Source organism: Leucoraja erinacea, chromosome 5 (genome assembly GCF_028641065.1).
Source record: "Leucoraja erinacea ecotype New England chromosome 5, Leri_hhj_1, whole genome shotgun sequence".
Lineage (NCBI taxonomy): Eukaryota > Metazoa > Chordata > Chondrichthyes > Rajiformes > Rajidae > Leucoraja > Leucoraja erinaceus.
In genome coordinates, this window is record NC_073381.1 from 56,126,427 (window position 1) to 56,149,122 (window position 22,696).

General features: G+C 39.4%; 1 protein-coding gene across 7 annotated transcripts in view; it reads right to left on the reverse strand.

Moving 5' to 3' along the window:
• Positions 1 to 1,826: 1,826 nt before the first annotated feature.
• Positions 1,827 to 22,696, reverse strand: part of LOC129697281 (nuclear receptor coactivator 7-like) — a 112,356-nt gene continuing 91,486 nt past the window's right edge. For 5 of the 7 annotated variants that reach the window (XM_055635664.1, XM_055635663.1, XM_055635661.1 and 2 more), the window contains 6 exons: positions 18,152 to 18,299; positions 8,122 to 8,244; positions 7,744 to 7,896; positions 7,536 to 7,631; positions 5,852 to 5,925; positions 1,832 to 3,885 (listed from right to left, as the gene is read on the reverse strand). In XM_055635664.1, the coding sequence (XP_055491639.1) occupies positions 3,750 to 3,885; positions 5,852 to 5,925; positions 7,536 to 7,631; positions 7,744 to 7,896; positions 8,122 to 8,244; positions 18,152 to 18,299 (730 nt within the window). In that variant the 3' untranslated portion in view covers positions 1,832 to 3,749. Of the gene's footprint in view, positions 3,886 to 5,851; positions 5,926 to 7,535; positions 7,632 to 7,743; positions 7,897 to 8,121; positions 8,245 to 9,766; positions 9,937 to 18,151; positions 18,300 to 22,696 lie in introns of those variants that run through there. The other 2 variants (XM_055635668.1, XM_055635662.1) reach the window with 2 other exon arrangements.

Sequence of the window (22,696 nt, forward strand, 5' to 3'; positions counted from 1 at the left end):
CAGGGCCAATTTTTACATTTATCAAGCCAATTAATGTGCAAACCTGTACGTCTTTGGAGTGTGGGTGGAAACCGAAAATCTCGGAGAAAACCCACGCAGGTCACGGGGAGAACGTACAAACTCTGTACAGACAGCACCTGTAGTCGGGATCGAACCCGGATCCCCGGCGCATTCGCTGTAAGACAGCAACTCTACCGCTACGCCACCGTGACCTCGGTAAATACAGAGAAACACTCATTGAGGACTTTGCCCATCTCCTGTGGCTCTACACAGAGGTGACTGCTTTGATTCCTGAGGGATCATGTTCTCACTAGTTGCCCTTTTTCCTCATTTATAAAATCTCTTTGGTTGGCCTTAATGCCATCTGCCAGAAATATCTTCTGTCCCTTTTATGCCCTTCAGATTTTCTTTTTTAGTTTACTCCTTAGTTCCCGAAACTCCTCCAGGGATGATCTCAGTTGTCTCTACATGTCCCATGCGTTCTACTTATTCTTGACCAATGCCTCAATTTCCCTCGTGAACCAAACTTCCTTACATTTGCCTGTCTTGCTCTTCACTCTAACATGGACGTGCATATCGTGAGCTTTTGTCAGTACTTTTAAAAACATCCCATATGGCTGATGTTTCTGTACTCGCAAATAACCTGCTCCAGTCAACTTGAGCGAGACCTTCTCTCATGCCCTCAAAGTTGGCCTTATCCCAATCGAGCATCTGTCCCTATCCATAACTGTCTTAAACCTAATCGAACAATGGTCACTGGTCCCAAAAGACTCCCCCACAAACACTTAGTCATAGAGTGATATAGTGTGGAAACAGGCCCTTCGGCCCAACTTGCCAACAATGTCCCAGCTACACTAGTCCCACTTGCCTGCGCTTTGTCCATATCCCTCCAAACCTGTCCAACTGTTTCTTAAACGATGGGATCGTCACAGCCTCAACTACCTCCTCTGGCAGCTTGTTCCATTCACCGCCCTTTGTGTGAAAAAGTTACCCCTTGGATTCCTATTAACTCTTTTCCCCTTCACCTTGAACCTATGTCATCTGGTCGATTCCCCTACTCTGGACAAGAGACTCTGTGCATCTACCCGATCTATTCATCTCATGTTTTGTACACCTCTATAAGATTTCCCCTCATCCTCATGCGCTCCATGAAGTGGAGACCCAGCCTACTCAACCTCTCCCAATAGCTCACACCCTCTAGTCCTGGCACCATTCTCCTGCCCTTCCCAATTTCCCAATACTAGATCAAATGGTGCTCTCTTACGTGTGGGCGCCTCCACATACTGCTGGAGAAAACTCTCCTGAACACTTTTGAGAAATTGCACCCCATCTAAACCCTTCACTATGACAGTCAATATTGGGAAAGTTAAAATCCCTTACTACAACAACCTTATTTGACCTGCAGCTGTCTGTAATCACCTGGCATATTTGTTCTTTTAATTCCCGTTGACTATTTGAGGGTCTGTAGTACACCAACAAGGTGGGTTCCTCAGCTCCACCTATTTACCCTCACTAGACGAACTGTCCGTAAAGTCACCACTGAACACAGCCGTGACATCCTCCTAAACCAATGACACAACCCTCCCCCCCTCCCGCCCCCCTTCCTCTCTTTTACCCTCACCCATCTCTCCTGAAGCTCATGTACCTCAGAACATTGGGCTGCCAGTCCTGCCCCTCTCTTAACCAGGTTTTAGTAATGGCTACGTCCCAGTCACACGTACCCTAAGCTCACCTCCCTTACCCATCAAGCCCCTTGCATTAAAATACGTGCAATTTAAACTAATCTTCCTTCTTGTTCTATGCCTTTCACCTGTCTATTCTGTCCACTAAATTTTCTCTCACCACCCTCTATACCAACTACTAACCTCTCACCTGTCTCTGTCCTGTATGAGATCCCACCCCCTTGCCAATTTAGTTTAAACCCACCCGTGTAGCATTCTGCCTGCCAGAATGTTGGTACCGCTCACGACAACCAAACCACTAAACCTCGGTGGGATTGTACCTCATTTCCAAAATGTGTGTAATATCGGCATACTTATGTGTGGACCAAAGTTGTATAGTAACCAGCTCCCTCTCCCACATGCAGAAGATCAAAATAGGTTTCTGTCTGAACTGAAAATACTCCTGTGTGATGATGCTATTGCTCCACAAAAAAAAAACATCAGCAAGAAGCAGCTCAAAATGGGGCTCCCACTGGTTTGAAACATCATTCATTCAAAACTGCCTACTATTTTGTAAGCCAAGGACAATAGGTTTTAATAGCACAGATTAAAAAGTACTATATTCTACTCAGCAACTAGATATTATCAGTTTATTTTATCCCAATGGAAACATCTATTCCACAATGCTCTTTAATTATACAGATTCATTCAATTTACTGAAGGACTTTTGTTCTTAATGACACTCACAATTTTGATTGTTCTGACAATACAGGTATTGTTTATTAAACACAATATTATTTAAGCTATTATTTAACATATCAAATGCTAAACTTAAAAAATGGAAATGTTTAGTTCTCGTCAGATATTTTTTAAACTGTACCACAAAAAGCATGTATGAAAAAAACATTATGGAAATATGTTACTTTGTATGTTCTTTAATTCTGGTTCTTGAATTTAGTGATCAAAAGTAGAAGTAGCACCTCAAAAAAAAATTATGCAGTTTCCATCAATATTTCAACTATCTGCTCCAGGAGAGGAAAAACATCTAACATATTTAAAGTTTTTACATTTTCCTGAAGTTCTTATATAATATGCTGAATAATTTAACATATTAATCAAAAAATTAAAGTACATTTTTGCATACTGGTATGCAAAATGAACATCAGTTAATATTTTAAAAATGAAGTTTACACACACAAATTGTATTTGGTGCCAAAAACTACACTTTCAAAGTGCTCTGATATTCTTAATGTGCATTTAGGTTCCCTTTGTTCTCTTAAGACATTGGAATGTTCAAATGAATGCAAAAATTCATATGCAAATAAAAATAATACATAATAATTTTGCTAACTGTAAACAAATTTGAAATATTGCGTTCAGTGCCTGCACTGATACAAAACCATTCCTAAATGAAAGGATACAACATTCAATGTAACCAAAAATAAAAGTTAAAGTATTGTACTATAGCATTTTGTTCCTGGCATAATTGCAATTCTTTCTCCCAGGACTATTATTCTTCAATAATATTGTTCCAGTTACTGGAACACCATCATACATTCTTAGAGGATATTAAATATTCCAGTTGGACTTTAAGTAATGTGATAAAAACGATTTTTTTTAAAAATCAGATGACCATTGAAAAATTGTGCCTTCAACATGCATTGTTGTCACTAAATGCTTAAATATTAACTATCCCCTTAATTTGGAAAGCACTGCCTTGCACGTAGATTTGGCTGTACTCACAGTTTATTGTCAGCCATTTGTTGGCTAGCACACAGCATTTAGAATGAGCTGTCATAACATGAAGATTCTTTTGCACTCCATTTTCAACCATACATATTTGTGCGGCAAAAAGTTCACCAACTTAACTGGTTTCCCTTAGCATATGGTGGTTCGATGTAGTCTACAGAATGGAAAGGAATCATCTCTCTGGAGAGCTGTGCCCGGCAATCTCCTTTGTAGCTTGTGTTTAGAAGTGTAGCTTAAGCATTTGAAACATGCTCATTTACAGTACATTGTGAGCACTGGACATAAGATAAGGCAGCTAGCAGTGGATTGGACAGCAAAACCAAGGTGAACCAGGCAAACTTATACAAAAGTCCACACTTCAAGATCTTGCACAATGAAGTCTTCTTTTTTTGATAGTGTTTCGTTGTTAAACGTACTGCATGGATTGCTTCGTCCATGATATAAATCTGCATCTAACCACAAGCCAAAATGGCCACTGAAATACATTAAAATATTAAGATTGTTAGAATATAAAGTAGTCACCAAATTCATTGTCTGTACTTGCTTATCAAATTTACAATCGATTTTCAGCCATGGGTTTTTATTCTGAAATAATTGTTCATTAGCATTTAATGTTGCACATGATTGGCTGCTCTGGAAGGTTAGACCACATGGGATCCAGGGAGAGCTAGCTGACTGGATAGAGAATTGGCTTCATGGATGGAAGCAGAGAGTAATGGTGGAAGATTGTTTTTTGGACTGGAGGCCTGTGATTAGTGATGTACCTCAGGGATAAGTGACGGTCCCTTTGTGTTTGTGGTTTATAAATATGATTTGGGTGAGTGTACAAGGCATGATTAGCAAGTGACAAAAGTGCGTGACATCGTAGACAGCAAAGATGGTTATCAAAAATTACAGCAGGATCTTGATCGGTTGGGCAGGTGGGCTGAGGAATGGTTAATGGATTTTAATGCAGATAAGTGCAAGGTTTTGCATTGTGGGAAATTAAACCAGGACAGGACCAACATAGAACATGGCAGGATTCTGGGGAGCGCGTAGAGGGATCTAAGAGTGCAGGTACATAGTTCCTTGAAAGTGGCATCACAGGTCGATAGGGTGGTCAAGAAGACTTTTGGAACATTGGCCTTCATCAGTCAGAGTATTGAGTATAGAAGTTGGGAGGTTATGTTACAGTTGTACAAGACATTGGTGAGGCCACAAGTGGAGTATTGTGTTCAGTTTTGGTCACCTTGTTATAGGACAGATGTTAAGCTGGAAAGGGTCCAGAGATGAATTGCAAGGGTATTTCCAAGGTCTGAGCTATAGGGAGAGGCACCAGAGATCCGTTTTCGATCCTGACTACAGGTGCTTGTCTGAATGGAGTTTGTACATTCGTCCCGTGACCTGTGTGTGTTTTCTCCGAGACCTTTGGTTTCCGCCCACACTCCAAAGATGTACAGGATTGTAGGTTAATTGGTATAAAAAATGTAACTTGGCCCTCGTGTGTGTAGGATAGTTGTAGGAGCCATTTATGCTTAAGTTAGTTACTGTTAGTATATTATAGCCATATCTCGTTTTATCTTTTTTGGATGCTTGTGGGTGGGATTTGGTACGTAGAGGGGCGTGTCTATATCTGAGGAACCTAGCGTAGATTGGGAGTTTAGTTTAGCCTCGAGGGATGGTGAAGACAACAGTTTTTTACCATGATCACTTGTACTTAACACGACACAGATGAAACAGTTAGTAAGAACGAAAAGTTGTATGAATCATTTTTTTGTTTTGTACTACTTCAATAAAAGACTAATTAATCAAGAAACGACAGGAAGATTAGTTTTTGCTACCTGCTAGTGCGTAAACTATATCTCTACCACATCCCCAAGTAGCAATGGCAATCAAAAGTTGGACGTTGGAAAGTTAAGAAATTGCCATTGCAAAAGTGTTAATGTGCGGAGATCGCCGGTCAGTGTGGACTCGGTGGGCTGAAAGGCCTGTTTCTGTACTGTATCTCTAAGCGAAACTGAGAATTTGCAATTGTCTTATTTAAAATTTTAAAAATCCCATATCACAGAATATAACTAACTTGCACATTAATTTGCAGGGTAATTTAATAAAATTATAATATTAAAAGTGAAAGAGTGGTACGGGGCCGCATAGTAGCGGTTGAGTTGCTACCTTACTGCGCCAGAGACCCTGGTTCGATCCTGACTATGGGTGCTGTCTGTACGGAGATTGTACATTATCACTGTGCCCACTTGGGTGCAGCAGTTTCCTCCCACATTCCAAAGATGTGCAGGTTTCTAGGTTAATTGGCTTCTGTAAATTGTCCTTTGTGAGTCGGATTTAACTAATGTACGGGTGATTGCTGGTCAGGGTGGACTTGGTGGGGCGATGGGCATTTTTCCACGATGTATCAAACTAAAGTAACAAGGATAGTAAAATGATTACATATAGGATACACGTACCTGCCTCCACCTAGTTCTAATGAGTCTTTATCTCCTTTAATGAAATACGAGTTTTCTCCACTCCACCGAAATATCTATTACATGAAAAATATTACATTTATAATATTCTTGCATAAGATATGTAATAACATCAATTATATAAATGATCCAAAAAACCTTCTAATCTTCTTCAAAATACATAGAACAAAGTGGCCAATTTAGCATTTTAAAGCACTTTTTTTGCAAATGTATGATTCCAAGAAGAAAACAACCCGAGAGAAGCTTTGGATTTAGGAACTTAGTACAGCATCGTATAAACCTGTATCATGAATCATCAGCATATTTCCAAGTTACAAACAAAATGATTGATAGATTCTGCACAAAAAGGTTGGCATTGGTTCCATAACTATTAAGGCATTCCATTAACATTCCAATTGGGCTCAGAATTACATGACAGATTGCAATCTTTCTGCTGTTTCTTCGTTGTTACACTGGAAACTTAATGAACTAAATCAGTCCCAGGTAAAATCTGGTGCAAATTTAGCAACTCCATTCATTTTCATAGAGTGGAATGATGCAAAGAAAACAGGCAAGCATTACATAACATACAGGATTTTTATTCAGTTAATTTAACTTTCTTTAATGTTGACTAGTTTTTCTGGTGTTTTGAATTTTATTTTTTTAATTTAAAAACATTTAAATCATTGAATTGTTTAATATTTAATAGTTTTTGAATGATTGTGAATGCCAGAGACGCAACATTAAAACAGTTTAAGAACTTTGGATAAAAGAATAATAGTAGGCAATCGGCCGCTCTGGTATGATTTGCCCTTCAGCTAGATCATATATCATCTTCTACCTTAAAACCATTGAGCTGCCCTATCCCTATATTTTTTTATTATTCAGAAATCTCAACCCCTCTTGAAAGCAATCAGGGATTGATCAGGTACATGGTCCTTTTGGGTAACAAAAATCTAAATCTCCACTGTCTTGAGTAAAGAAATCTCTCAATTCTATCATAAATAGCTTAAACTTTATCTTGAAACCGCGTCCCAGATCAAGACTTCTTAGGCAGAGGAAACATGATTCCCACATCCACTCTGTCAAGTTCTCCAATTATTTTGTATGTCTCAATGATGCCACCTTTCATTCTTCAAGAGGTCTAGTGTACTTAATCTCACCTTGTATGATAGGTCTACCATTGCAGAAATTAATTCAGTGAACCTTTGCTGCACTCCCTCTATAACAAGTATACCCTTGTTAAGGTAAGAAGACCAAAATTCGACATAATTCTCCAGGTATGGTCTTACCAAGTCCTTAAACAATTTATCTACCAGGAACCCAACCTGTAATTGGGCCCAATATAGCATTTGACCTCCTTGCTGCCTATGCATCTCTTATTATTTCCTAATCATAATTTGAAAGATGTGGGGAATTTTGTGGGTTTTTTTTCTACACAATCACATTTACTAGACTAGACGATCACATTTTTTCCACAAGATTTTCCATTTATGATCAGATCGCAACCATCTTCACTGACAGGAGATTTAGTAGGTGGGAAGGTTGCAAGTACTGTAGCGAGCTACTCTGAGGATCTAAGTTACTCCAACACCATGATTTGCTCAAAATTCTAAACTGATTTTATTTTGTGATTTTCTTGCAAGTTCTCAATTCTACTTAAAAATTGCATTATATTGATAGATACCTTGAACTGTGGATTGAATGTATATAGAAAGGTTTCTCCTGTACCAAAACAATGGTCACTTAATCTGAAAGGGTGTGATGCCAAAGCTCCAAATATCTGCAGAGAAAAAAGGTTTATTCATAAATTTACACCATTAATAAAACCTGTCAAGCCGATTTTTCCATATTTCTCCATCAATTTGTTTCTGGGGGATTTTTCATGTTTTTACCTGATTATCCATATCTTTGACAACAAGGAGAACAGGAGCATCAATAACAGTCAAACTGCGATAAAGTGTTCTTAGGCTTGTTCCGTGGACAGCTGTGCTGTACATAAGGCGCCAAGCATACCCCTGTGTCCTAGCAGGAAGATGCAGCATAAGCTGCAAAGATAAAAGCATTTCATTAGTCTGAAGAAGTCTCGACCCAAAAAGTCACCCATTCCTTCTCTCCAGAGATGCTACCTGTCCCGCTGAGTTACTCCAGCATTTTGTGTCTACCTTCGATTTAAACTAGCATCTGCAGTTCTTTCTTAAACATTTCATTAATAGTTTACTCAATACATTAAAGATCACAAGCACTAAAAAGGGGCTATTTTGTATATCTACCTTTTCAATGTGGAAACTCTCCAATAGCTCACTAGGGTCTGTAAGTACAGGCTGAAGATCTTCTATATCTTCATAACAACTTTCAATGCTCTGGCGTCGTTTTGCTTCTTCAATAGTAATGATCTGTAAAACCAATCAGTTTGAAATTTGTTACAGATTTCCATTCTCTTCAACAATCTTAGACTCCCCAACGCCAACTGGTTACTCGATGATGTTATTTTAAATTAAAATTGAGCAAGGTATGTTTTGGCTTTGAAATAATGCAACCGCCGTATAAATTTCTAACAGTCAAAACTTGTATTTGGGAAGATGCCAAGAAAAACAAAATAAATCCTTGTTCTCAAAAGGGCAAAGAAAGCAACACAAAAATATGAGATTTCATAGAAACATAGAAAATAGGTGCAGGAGTAGGCCATTCGGCCCTTTGAGCCAGCACCGCCATTCAATATGATCATGGCTGATCATCCAAAATCAGTACCCTCTTCCAGCTTTCCCCCCCATATCCCTTGATTCCCTTAGCCCCAAGAGCTAAATCTAACTCTCATGAAAATTTCAGGGAGATTTATAATTTTTCAGCTAGTTCATAATTGAATTTATGCAGCACAATGGCGCAGTGGTAGAGCTGTTGCCTTCTGCACCAGAGACCCATGTTTGATGTCAACTATGGATGCAGTCTGTACAGAATTTGTATGTTCTCCCTGTGACCATGGGGGTTTTCTTCGGCTGCTCTGGTTTCTTCCCAAATCCCAAAGACATGCAGGTTTGTACGTTAGTTGGCTTCTGTAAATTGTCCTTCGTGCGTATGATAGAACTAGCATATGGACGGCATAGATTCGGTCGGCCAAGGGGCCTGTTTCCACTCTGTATCTTTGAACTAAACAATACTCAATTGCTTCCTTAAAACCAAAGGCTAAACGGAGCCCAAAAATTGTTATAAAATTGTACATTGATGGATTGATTGAAAAGATACAGCATGGAAGCACGCCCTTTGGCCCACTGAGTGCATGCTGAGCATCAATCACCCTTTCACACTGGTTCTATGTTATCCCAGTTTCTCATCCACCCCCGTACACACTAGGAGAATTTACAGAGGTCGATTAAGCTACAAACCGGCATGTCTTTAGGATGTGGGATGTAACTTGTGCACCCAGTGGAAACTCACAGAATAACTTGGAGAACAAACAAACACCACACAGACCACACCCGAGGTCAGGATCAAACCAAGATTTCTGCTGCTATGAGGCAGCAGCTCCCCAGCTACAGCATTGTGCTACCCTGAGCTGTGCCATTGTGCCAGCCTGAAAACTGTACATTGTACAGTTTCAAATTATATGACAAAATTAAAACATTAAATGACTCTGTTTTTATCCTACCAGTATAATATACAGTTTAATTTCCATCAGCAGTTACGAACATATGAGAAAAAACAGTTGAACATTCTTAATATCTTACTTCTGGAATTTCAAGTCGGTGAAATGATTGAAATAACATTAGAGCTTTTAAAATATTTACGTAACAGTGATGAAGAAAAATTGGTATATTACAATGGCTTTTGGAAATTTAAAGCACATGATTGACAGTCAACATTTAAAATTATTCTTTAAAAACAACTTCTGCTAAATTAATCCAAAACATTGTAACTAACCTGCACAAAGGATCCATCATCCCCCTTTGCCCTGAATAAAACTTGAATATTAGTTGAGGGTACTCTTAAACCCCTCATTTCCCCAGCTCAATCTCTTCAAAGTTCTGGCACTTCACTTGAACATAATTCCTATCTGTATGCCCTTCATTGCTTATCAAAGGCTTGCTTTTCTGCTTAACTGCACACGATTGGCTATTATGTGCTACTGCACATTTGCATAGTAAGTTTCGTTTTGTTTCAAACCAAAATTGGCACAGCGAAGGTTTCTATTCTACCTACTCAAAATAATGCACCAACTGAAAGTGAATACATGCTTTTATCAAAGAGATTCCTCAGTTCAAACTCTTACATATTGAAGTTTATATGGAGGTAGCAACCGTAAAAAATGAAATCAAGAATTGTTTATGTGAATAAACTATAAAATAACTAATTTTAAACCTGCCATTCAGTATAACCTTGCTCTGGTTTAAAATCTAAAAATTCCCAATATGTGACAAAGTCAGCGTTAATTTTAACAGGGGTTTTACTCGGGTCTGATCAATGGCAGCCAAGGCAGCAGATGCAAAAACACTTCTCTGATCATTTATTTTACTCCAAAGGCAGAATACCAGCTGAGGCTGAAAATGCAGAAAAAACGATAAATGCAGGTTAGGATCAATGTGAAGGAGGTGGGAGATACTTCCCTGCCAACCAGCAGATTCAGTCAAATAAAAAGAATTTGGTGCAATAGACAAAGCACTTAACTGCAAATGTCACATCCTCAAGATATTGTCAGGATGTGCATGAATTTCAACTGTTGGCCAGGCTTGGGCTACCTGCTCTTAGTTTAGTATTAAATTGCTATCACCATCAACATTCAACGGCAAGTACAAGCACGTTTTTCCTCTACTAATTTTTAGACTGATTATTTGGTGTCCAAAAAGAAGAGTAATGCAAGGCCCAAAAAGATCTGAGAGCTGGCACAAAACAATGATCTCTGCCCTTCTAAATATTCTGTGTTCTGGAAGATGTGTGGCAAACTCATGGCATTGGAAAGATACCACTATTGTTGTCTCTATAATACCCTCCAAATTCAATTCAATGAGGATGAGCAAAACAATGTTAGTATCCTCTCAAGTTAAATTTCACATTTATTGCTACATGCATCAATTAAGGTACAGTGGAATTTGATTTACCATGCAGCCACACAATCAAAAGAGCACAATACACAATAGAATATAATATGGGCCTCCCAGGTGAACATCGAATGTTGAGGCCCTTAATTATACTCAGTTGGCTACACCAAGCAGTTCGCATCGCTTGCATACACATCAACTCCTGACACCATATTCCCAACTCTGTCATGGGCAAAGTTTACCAGATGAACTGGGGAACCGATTCAGTAGTACACAAGGCCACCGTGAAAACAAATGCAACAGACTCCTGTGAATCTCTGGCCCAAAATCCCTCAAAGTGAAGGAGGAAAATTCAGAAAGACGTTCACATGCATTTCCGAGCAGAGGCTCCATGTACGCGGCAGGAGTGCACCATCTGCCTCATGCATACTATCAGGTACCTCCTACCTCATCCGTAGGAGTGTCTACTATTTCCTCAGTCTTCACCAGCAATCTCAGGACCCATAAAACTGGAGCGGAAGCATGTCATCCTTGAACCTACGAGACTATGTTTAAAAAGCCAATAGGTTTGGTGCAACCCCACTACTTCCTCATCCAATTAAAAGCAGAAGTACAGAAACAAGACTAGCATGGCTGATATAATAAAAATGATCAGAAATATCTTAAAGAATGTCATAATTAAAACAGTCAATTGGTGGGATTTTAGAATGCAAAAGCTCTGAAATGACATTTGCTGTGTTTCAGAACCAGTATTGAGGCCTCTGGCCATTTTATAAAGGGATTGTAATAGATCTGATGCAAATGTTATTTGCCAGTTTTTCTCAGTGCTATATAACTTGGTTTAAAAAAATTAAAAGATTGCTGATGCAGAAAATCTGAAATAGAAACAGAAAGTGATAAAGGCACTCAACGGGTCAGGCAGCAGATGTGGAATAAATTAATATTACAAAATCACTTATGAGCCAGGATTTTCGTCAAAACTGGGAAAGAAAGTAAAACAAGTTTTATCACGTCTACCCTCAACCTCAGGCGTTCTGGCGAAAACAATCCCAAGATGATCCAACCTCTCCTTGCAGCTAATACCCTCTAATCGAGGCAGCATTCCAGTAAACCTCTTCTTAGCCTCCACTCCCTTCCCGTAATGAAACCATTTCAAACAGATCTAAAAAGGCAGAAACAAGCCAGCAAAAGCCCCAAAATGGGTTTCTAGTTAAAAGTCAAAAGAATTGGAAGAAATTAGTAAATAGGACAGCAAGATAAAATAACAAGTTTATATTTTGACCTGAATATTTGCTTGCTCATTGATTGAAAATCCATCATTAGAAATGTGATCACCACATCAGCAAATCTGCATTTATATTGAATTCTCCAAAGCCTCCCAGAAGGACAAAGTCAATTGTGGGAGCAAATTAAGTAATTCAACTCTCTTTGTTTACACATTATTTAATCTTTCTTCCAACAGAGGCCACTCAACCCATCAAATTTATGCTCATCTTCAGATTAATTCCATCAAATCCATTTCCCAATTGCTATCTTCAAACTCATTCTCTCCCATCAAACTTCACTCCCAAACTCTCCTGCCATTCACCTATATAAGAGCCAATTTTTACAGTGGCTAATCAACAGCATGACTGGAGGAAACCAGAGCACACAGGGGAAACCCATGCCATCACGGGGAATACCCCCCACTGACCACAGCTCATCTCATCTAGGGAACATACCAAGGTCCCAGAAGAGCGACTCGGCAAAGCTAATCTCTGTGCTATGCTATGTGTGGCATCGGGGATAGTGCTGGGTTTTCCAGTGACCACATCGACACCTGCAGTAGGGTATATGTGATATGCTTTATGATACAATGATACAATTTATTTGTTGTCATTTAAACCTCATTGAGGTTCAAATGAAATTTGGTTTCTGCAGTCATACACACAAGAAAAAGAACCAAGCCACAACACAATTTGCACAAACATATTTACAGAGGCAAGAAAGTCCAGAACCATATGGGGGCGGTCAGGGCGCATGTCCAGTGGCGCAGGCGATCTCATGCTTCTCCCTGCAGTTTACGCTTTACTCGAGAGGAGGAGCTGGCAGTCTTATCCTGGTGACAGCATTGATGGTTGAAGAGATGGTGCTGGCTGTCTCTGGATTATCCTGGCGGCTCAGTCTTTGTCTCTGTGTGAGCGTAGCCCCTCATAGTCAACGGGCAGGAAGTGGCATTGGCATCTCAGGCCACTCAATAAAGACATTGACAGTCTAGGGCTACTTCCCGGCAGTTCAGTCTTGGCAACACAGCGACGCCAGTGGTCTTAAGTTTGTCCCAGAGAGTCGCTAGCAGGGAGGCACCCCACTTTCTCTCCTTCCCACTCTCTTCTTCTCTCTTCCTCCTCTCCTCTGGCTGGATGGCTTGGGTTTGATAAGGAGTAGATAGATGAGTTTCAGGTGGCCAATCTAATTGGACGCAGCCGTTACCAATGATGCTGGGGTTTGGCCTCTCCTGACCCGTCAGCCAGTGATTTAAATCAGGGTGGCATTCAAGGGAGGGGGCACTGTCACATATGCTGAACAACAATCTTGCTGCTTAGTGGGGCTGGCTGCAGGATAAATGTCTGTTGATACACCAAGCCATATTCCCTCCTGTTCTTCAAAACTTAAACGGATCCTATACAGTGAACATGCATAGCCTTCTTAACTTGCTAAATTCCACAATTAACTTGCTAAATTCCACAATGACAGTCTCAAATTAATCAGCCTAGATTAAATGTTGAAATTCCAGGTATACGTTGGAATCAAAAACTGCCAGATTTGGGAAGCTTGAATGTTTTAGGCGAAGCAAATAGTGGTTTAAGCAACACATTTACCACGCCACCTGTAAACAGATGAAGCTTTGAGAAGAAGCTTTGTTTACACAAAAAGGACCATGACTATAAGCGAGTTCGGTATTCCGACTGCGCATGCACAGGTCATGGGTCGCTCGGGATAAACACTCTCGGCAGCCAAGCCGCTGCATGGGTGCAGACCTGCGTCTTGTCCCTAACTAGCTGCCACTGGGCCGTCCCCATCCGCTCCCAAGTGTCCCGTCCGGGGCGGCGTCGGCCCGTCGTAGCAGTGGCCCAGACCCACAGGAGGTGTGGAAAAGAAGCATCAACTCCAGCTCAACCCTGCCCGCCCACTGGTGGGACAGGCAGAGTCGAGCCAGCACCTCCCCTCCGCACTGCCTACGCGCCTCGGCCGACATTCCCGACTGCGGACCTCTGGCTAGAAGACCCTCCCTCAGACTTCCTGTACATTAGTCTTTTGCGCCATGGTTGGGATGGATGGGAGCGGGAATTTCCGCGGGCGCAAGGGAAAAATGACCTAAAGTTTGCGTTGAGTGAACTGAATGTTCTTAACGTCCTCGTCGTATGTTCTTAATATTTAGAAAAACTCTTATCAGCTGCAGTCACTCACCAACTGCAACATCAGCAACATGGAAACAAAGTAATTTCTACTGGAAAATGTTTTTTCATCTCAAACCTCATGAAAACATTTTTCCAGCTTCAGATGAATACATTGTGATAATGATCTACATGTACTCCACACTACATGCACAATAGCTACTGACATTTAGGGAGTTATTTTAAATTTGTATGTGACTATAAAACTATTGATTCAACCTTAGGTGAACAGAGGGAACAAAAATACAGGGACCTATCTATCATACTGCAAATTGAATGAGTCAAAGGAAAATTATAATCCCATATATTAGGGCTATTTAAAAAAAATATCCAAAGTAAAAAAATGTTTTAACTAAACATAATAAGTCATGAAGAGAACTGAAAGGAGTTATTAGATGAACAAAACCAACAAAGAAGTGTAAAATGAAGATAGACACAAAAAACTGGAGTAACTCAGCAGGAATGAGTTATTAGATGAACAAAACCAAGAAAGAAGTGTAAAATGAAGATAGATGCAAAAAGCTGGAGTAACTCAGCGGGTCAGACAGCATTTAAGGTACACAAAAAAGCTGGAGAAACTCAGCGGGTGCAGCAGCATCTATGGAGCGAAGGTCCATCTATGGAGCGAAGGGTCAGACAGCATCTCTGGAGAAAAGGAATAGGTGACGTTTCGGGTCGAGACCTTCACACCGAGTCAGGGGAAAGGGAAAGGGAGATATAGATGGTGATATTGAGAGATATAGAACAAATGAATGAAGTGTATGCAAAATATTAATGATGATAAAGGAAATAGGCCATTAGTAGCTGTGGGCAAGGTGAAAATGAATTACAGACTGCGCAGCTTACAACCCAGCAATATGAATATTGATTTATCTGACTTGCACCCCCTCACTCTCCATCTCTCCCCACCCTAGTAGTTGTACTAGGTTCAATGTTGTCCTGGTGAGTTTCATTGTCTGATCAGTCTGAAGAAGGGTATCGACCTGAAAAGTCACCCATTCTTTCTCTCCAGAAATGCTGCCTGTCCCGCTGAGTTACTCCAGCAGTTTGTGTCTACCTTCATTGTCCATACCTTGTTTTACCAACTCATCGGCTAACAATGGCCTGTTTCCTTTATCATTGTTACTTTTTTGCATATCTTTCATCCATTTGTTCTATATCTCTCGATATCACCATCCATATATCTCAATTCCTTCTCCCCTGACTCTCAGTCTGAAGACGGGTCTCGACCCGAAATGTTATTAATGATAGCTAAAGCTAGTGTCATGGAATTTTCTGGAAATAGCATTTTGTTCTTAACTCTAATGGCTGTTTCATGAGGGGTTGCATCTATTTATTAATTGCCATTACCAATGTAAAATAAATCAAATTTAGTGGTCTGAGGATGTGGTAATTGAAGATGACCATTAATTGTTCAACTGAATCCGAACAATTGAAAGCTTCCTTCCACTTACTTTTCGTTTCTGAACTCTTTAATGCTGCTTCCCTTTACATTTTGCTTCATTTCCATAACTGATTTGATATTAAATGTACCCACAATAATTCAAAATGTAATTAACAATCCTCAAATCTCATTGGGTTAAGGACAGTTGGTCATACTTTATGCAACCCAAGAGCAAATATGGTTTGAGCAGAAAGATTGCAGGAAACACTTAGCCAGGCAAACCATGACTTATCCTCTCGTAAATTCCAGACTAGTAGGTTCATCCAACCTGCTCAGACAGAGATGAATTTGTCACACAAGCCTGTACCTACTTGTCAAACCAAGATAGATTATTTTGTTTCTCCAGGCTATCGAATCAAAATGATATTGAAAACATTAACCTTCCTTCTCTCTAATTAAATCATTAATTATGTGATTTTGCTCTCCTCATACATTCAAATGTTTTGTTAATATTCCTGTAGATCCTGATTGCTGCAAACTTTCTTAAAAACAAAAATCTGTAGATAATATTTTATTTGATTGTGATAGAGGCAGGGGAGAAATTTCAGCAACTTTCTCAAGAATTTGTTGCATTGTACTAGAAATTGAACTCAATAAGGGCAGAGACTTAGCAAAATAGAGTTAGTTGCCAACAAAACACTTTGGAATGATATCATTCAATGCATAAGTCTAACATAAATAACAAATGAGAGCAAGCTTGGGCATGCTCTCCTTTCAAAAATAAAAGACAGTTTCCCTTTTTGGATGCCCTCCAAGCTCTGTTAATTTCTCAAACTCGTCACATCAACTGCATTTACATTTTATATAGCACCTATTGATTTATTTTATTGCATTGCTTCATCTTATGAGATTGCCTGTGCAACTCTAAATACTTGCCTAGTTTTTGCTCAAAATCAAACTTAATATTAAACTTACACCACTGTTGCATGAGTTTAGATACCCACTAGAACATTTATATTACTTATTCCTAAAGTGGAAAACCAGTTTCATCGAGATGGCTCAAGGGGACTTCCAATCCTCCAATTCAATTCAATTCAATTCAACTTTAATGTCATCGCACAAATACAAGTATGAGTACAACGAAATGCAGTTTTGCGTCAGTCCGTAGTAGTTGTGCATAAAGAAATAAAAAAAATAGAAAGAGAGAAGATACAGAATAATAAAAAAAAAAACAGAATAATTAAACAATGGGGATGGAGGGACCAGAGAAATCTATTGGCGGGACTCCGAGTTCAGCAGTGTAATTGTATTATTGTAGAAGCTGTTCCTCATCCTACTAGTACGTGACCTCCGCTTTCGTTATTGACATTTTAACCACAAATACAAATGGAAAATTCTTGCTATTGAGGGAGTGCAGCGTAGACTTACAAGGTTAATTCCTGGGATGGCGGGACTGTCATATGCTGAGAAAATGGAGTGGCTGGGCTTGTACACTCTGGAGTTTAGAAGGATGAGAGGGAATCTTATTGAAACAAGATTGTTAAGGGCTTGGACACGTTAGAGGCAGGAAACGTGTTCCCGATGTTGGGGGAGTCCAGAATCAGGGGCCACAGCTTAAGAATAAGGGGTAAGCCATTTAGAATGGAGACGAGGAAACACTTTTTCGCACAGAGAGTTGTGGGTCTGGAATTCTCTGCCTCAGAGGGCGGTGGTGGCCGTTTCTCTGGATACTTTCAAGAGAGAGCTAGATAGGGCTCTTAAAGATAGTGGAGTAAGGGGATATGGGGAGAAGGCAGGAACGGGGTACTGATTTGGGATGATCAGCCATGATCACATTGAATGGCGGTGCTGGCTCGAAGGGCCGAATGGTCTACTCCTTCACCTATTGTCTATTGAAAGCTGGAGACTGCTATCAGTAACTTCACCTTGTACCCAACTTACTAAAAGGCCAGCATGCAGGTAAAGCATGTGATTGAGGAGGTTTCTCCAGAGTGGAGAATGAGTTGAGATTTCAGAAAATCATACAATATCTTTCAAGGGGCAGACAGGTTAAATGCAAGGAGGATGTTTCCCTTCACTTGTAAATCTAGGACCAAGGGTTACAGTTCCAGAATCGGTAGTAAACCATTGAGAACCGAGATGAGGAGAAAGTTCACTCAGCTGATGGTGATTTTTTAGAATCTTTATTTCCAAAAGGGGTATGAAGGCTGATACATTGTGGCCATTCACAACATATATTAATCGATCCATATGTAGATCCAAGTTAGGTCAGTTATCATCTTAATGAATGGTGGAGCAAACCTAAAGGCTCAGATGTCCTACTCCAGCTACTTCTTATGTTCTAATGATCTATAATTTGCAATTACTTTAAAGAATGTCAACTGGGTATAACCATAATCCGTCAGGATTTACAGATATTGCACAAATGTTAAAATTATATAATATAACTTACCTCCCAACTTTTAGAAACTGGGTCACTGAAGAAATTGTCAATCACTTCCAGTTCATCCTTTTTCACCACCATAAAACCCTGATCTTTCGCATCTTTCCCATATACTTCAGGTGACCAGTGAACAAAGAATGCATAGAGATGATCTACCCTGGATAGCAGAAAATGGGTGGCAGAGTGAATAAGGGAGAAAGTGATGATGAAGGTTACAATAAAGATCCACATTGTAAACTTTTAAATGCTTTTTAGTTATCTGCTGTTTTTCTGATTGCTCTGACTTCTGAGAAACCAAAACCAAAATGATACTCATGTTACATGTTGCACACTGGCTACACTCACAAGCATGTTTAGATCTATTCCGTGGAGCAGTTACAGCAAGGCTCCCAAAAACATATACGGTTAAACATCATCCCTTATAGAAATATCAGACAGACAGAATTAGATATTAGGATTCATAAGCATTTGCCAAAAATGAAGGGTGTAATCTAACTAAAATAGTGAGGGAAATATACTTTGTCAAAAAAGGAAACCTTTAAAATATCAAAATTAGCAGAATTGGAAAACATTTGTTAGCACAAAGCAAATAAAGGTTCACTACATTTAAAGCAAGATCTTATTCCAAATATAAGCATCACGCTTCGCATAAATATGTAACTATAATGTACAACATATAGTGTACAAACTCTAAAGATAAAAGTTAACTATTCAATAGTATTTGATTAAATTTCATGGGTTGTACATTCTCATCCAAATCATTGGTATACATTGCAACGAGCAATGGGCCCAGCACCAAACCGAGGGCGACATGGTGGCGCAGCGGTAGAGTTGCTGCCTCATAGTGCCAGAGACCCGGGTTCCATCCTGACTGCCGGTGCTTGTCTGTATGGTGTTTGAACGTTCTTCCTGTGACCTGCGTGGGTTTTCTCTGAGATCTTTGGTTTCTTCCCACACTCCAAAGACGTCCAGGCTTGTAAGTTAATTAGCTAGGTAAAAATTGAAATAGTCCCTAGTGTGTGTAGGATGGGCACGGATTAGCTGAATGGATAGAAAATTGTCTTCATGGAATGAAGCAGAGGGTGATGGTGGAAGGCCGTACTTCGGACTGGAGGCCGATGACAAGTAATGTGCCTCAGTTTCAGTCTTTAGTTTTAGGGATACAGCATACTCAGTGGGCTGAAGGGCCTGTTTCCATGCTGTATCCCTAAAACTAAAAACTAAAACTGAGGCACATTACTTGTCATCGGCCTCCAGTCCGAAGAACAGCCTTCCACCATCACCCTCTGCTTCATTCCATGAAGACAATTTTCTATCCATTCAGCTATCGCTCCTTGGATCCCGTGATCTAACATTCCAGAGCAGCCTAACATGTGGAACATTGTCAAAAATCTTGTTGAAATCCATATATTTGTCTGCAGCTCTGCACTCTTCAACCTTTTTGATCAAATCTTCAAAAAACACAAATTCATGGGACACGACCTCCCACATAAGATACGACCTCTCACCACCCATATACATGATTGAATACATTTTCAAACCTTAAATGCAACCATTTTGAAAACATCCTATTCTGAGAAAATACTTCTTCCCCACTGCCCCCCACCCTATGTTAGTAGATATACTTTTCGATGTGTAGGTCAGAGTAACAGACAACAAACATCAAGGCTGCAAATTTCTCCTGCAGTGCTTTCTCTACATGTGAATCCAACTTGTACTAAAGTGCTTATTTGTGGCTTCAGTCTGTTTAGAACTATTTTAAGCAGAACCTAAATTAAGTGACTGCTGACACTAGTTTTGATAACTGGCACCCTAAGCAAACTATCTAAAAAACAATATGGGTTCTGCCCAATGGCACACAATTTCCTTTTCCCCATCATACTTTAAGCTGTATGCCACTGTCTGGTTTACTATTTTCAATATTTTTGCAGACTTATTGTCTAGGCTGGTTTCTTTTCCATTTTTATATTATTCATTATTAGGCTGTGGATTCGCTAGCTAGGCAAGCATTTACTGTCTATCCCTAAGTGTCCTCAACTGAGGATACAATTAAGAATCAACCAAGCCATTTCCTTTGGATATTCTGCCAAAGTTTTGCATTTTTCAGGGTGTTGCGAAAAGTACTAATGAAGCGTAAAACCCAAGTGAAGAATCCAACAAGATTAATGGACAAAATTTCAATGGAAATTATTGATCTGAAATGTTAACTATTTCTGTCTATTCACAGTCGTTGTCTGACTTGCCGAGTATATCTGGCACTTTTTATTTTATAAGTAGTGGAAATTGGTTTGATAACAATTTTATAAATGTGATATGCAACAATGGTTGCCTAAGTACAACTGTTGGTCTCTCGCAACACACTGATTTTGTTTATACGTGCCCAAAATAACTTTTAAATAATGCTGATAATTGAAGGACAAGAATTTAACAAGTTGTTTCCTGGTGCCAGAGCTTCAGAAAAGCTTAAGGAAATAACAAAGTCTGCACAAAGATGATGAGATATCGAATAGAAATTGATGCATGTTGACCAAAGTAATGCTAACAACAGCCAGTTGCTGGTTCTTCACTAAAATCTGGCAATGAGAATAACTTGCGGTAAGCATCATAAAATACACTAGCTGAAGATTATGTAGAACAGCAGGAACATCATAGTGAAATCACTTTTCCAGCTGCAACAAGCTGTTATCCATTCTATGGCTGTGATCTGGATATTAAAGCTCCCAAAAATTGAGTTGAGACTTTCAAAATTCATATTCAGAAAAATGTCTACATATACGCTTACACTGCACAAACTAGGCTGCGAAAGACAGCAGGTCAACAAACTATGAATTATGTCAGAGGTTAAAGAAATCTAGGACAAAACCCAGTTCTCCCACTTTTCATTTCAACTTCGGCAGGCAGCCAACCTGCTCAAATACTATAGATTATTTGATGACTGTAATTAGTCACCTTTTTTTTTATATAGTTTAGTGGTCATTTAATTTTAATCCACCCAATGCAAAAAGGTATGCAGGGTTATGTATCTTTACAGCAATTTGTGGGATAGGTGATGTAAGAGTGATCATGTCAGGCCAAACTACCCATCATCCCCCAATCTCCCCAAGATCTCTCCCGTCACTTCCTCCCCACCCCAATACTTACCATCTGCCAAAAGATTTTAGCCTTCTGAAGCAGGCTACCCAGCAGTAAGACCTGTCAATCAGGTAAGAGGAAAGCTCACGTGGAAGTAGACTTTTGCAGGTCACTTCCCTGATAACTTCTGTTCTATATTTCTCCAACCTAGCAATAGCCCCCATTCCCTCCCAAACCACCACAACACCAAAATATGCATGAAGGTTCAAATCCAGTCTCTGCATTATAAATCCCATAAAAGACATTTCCATTGGAGAACACAACCTACAGCCCAACTGTTGGAATTGTTTTACAATGTTCATCTTAAGTCATGGATACAAAAACTAGCTTCTAATCAATATTCGATTTATCCTGAAAACGCAAATATGACTTAGTATTTTACTTAGAGATGGCTTTCTGCATTGAAATACATTTACAAATGTTTCACTTTCCACTAGGACCTGATGGGGAATGTCACTGTATTCTTAATGCAATGACAAAAGCCACAGTCAAATATTGTCCTGTCCTGGTTCAGGGTCAGTATTTTCCAGATCAACACTCCATGTCGCTTTTACAACTCCATTTAGTTAGCAGATTAATAATCATCATGTTCAAGTGTCAGTGTTACTTTTGTAATTCGTATAAAATTTCATTCCCTTTCAATAAACTTAAGCCAGGGAACAATATATGGTCATGTTACAGAACCAAGGAGCATTTCAATTTTGGAAATAAATTTGTTGAGAAGGAAATTAACCGATCCCAAACTATTAGTGCCTGCAGTCCAATGTGTAACCAATATCAGACCTTGCCCAAATATGTCATTTCCTATACACGTACAAACCTTTAAACTGCCTTTATGTTTGAGATAGGTTGCCGTATTCTAAAAGACCACACCAGAGAAAAGGAGCACATGCAGTTGTATGTCACAGGTTACATGGAAAAAGAACAAAAACAGATCCAGTTCCATCCAGGTTGCTAACATGCTCACAATTGTGGCATTCACTATTGTGACAGGGCACTGTAGTTGAATTAGTCTGTTCTGTGAGTGTGCTAAAGATTCAGGTGTAGTAGTTAGTGTATTTTGGTAAGGTATGTTCCTTCATCTAAAGCTGTGAATGTTGAGCAAACAGTTGGAATTAAAATTGATTCCGCCAGTTGGCTGGTGGCTTAAGGAGACTGCCTTATCCACACTCTACAATATATTAAAAAAAATACCAGGCAGTTGGAGATGTGTACATTTTGGTTACTTGGTCCAGCCAGTCAGCTGCAATAAAAATGTTTTGGCTGCTGTATTTCATAATTAATTATCTGATGGCAGTGTGAATGTGTTTTATCAATACAAAAATAATCAAATCCCTGGGCAATCTTTTCAATCAATAGAAAATTAAATAACAAACATTTAAAATATCAAAACCTATTGTTTAAATGCAAATTTATAAATGC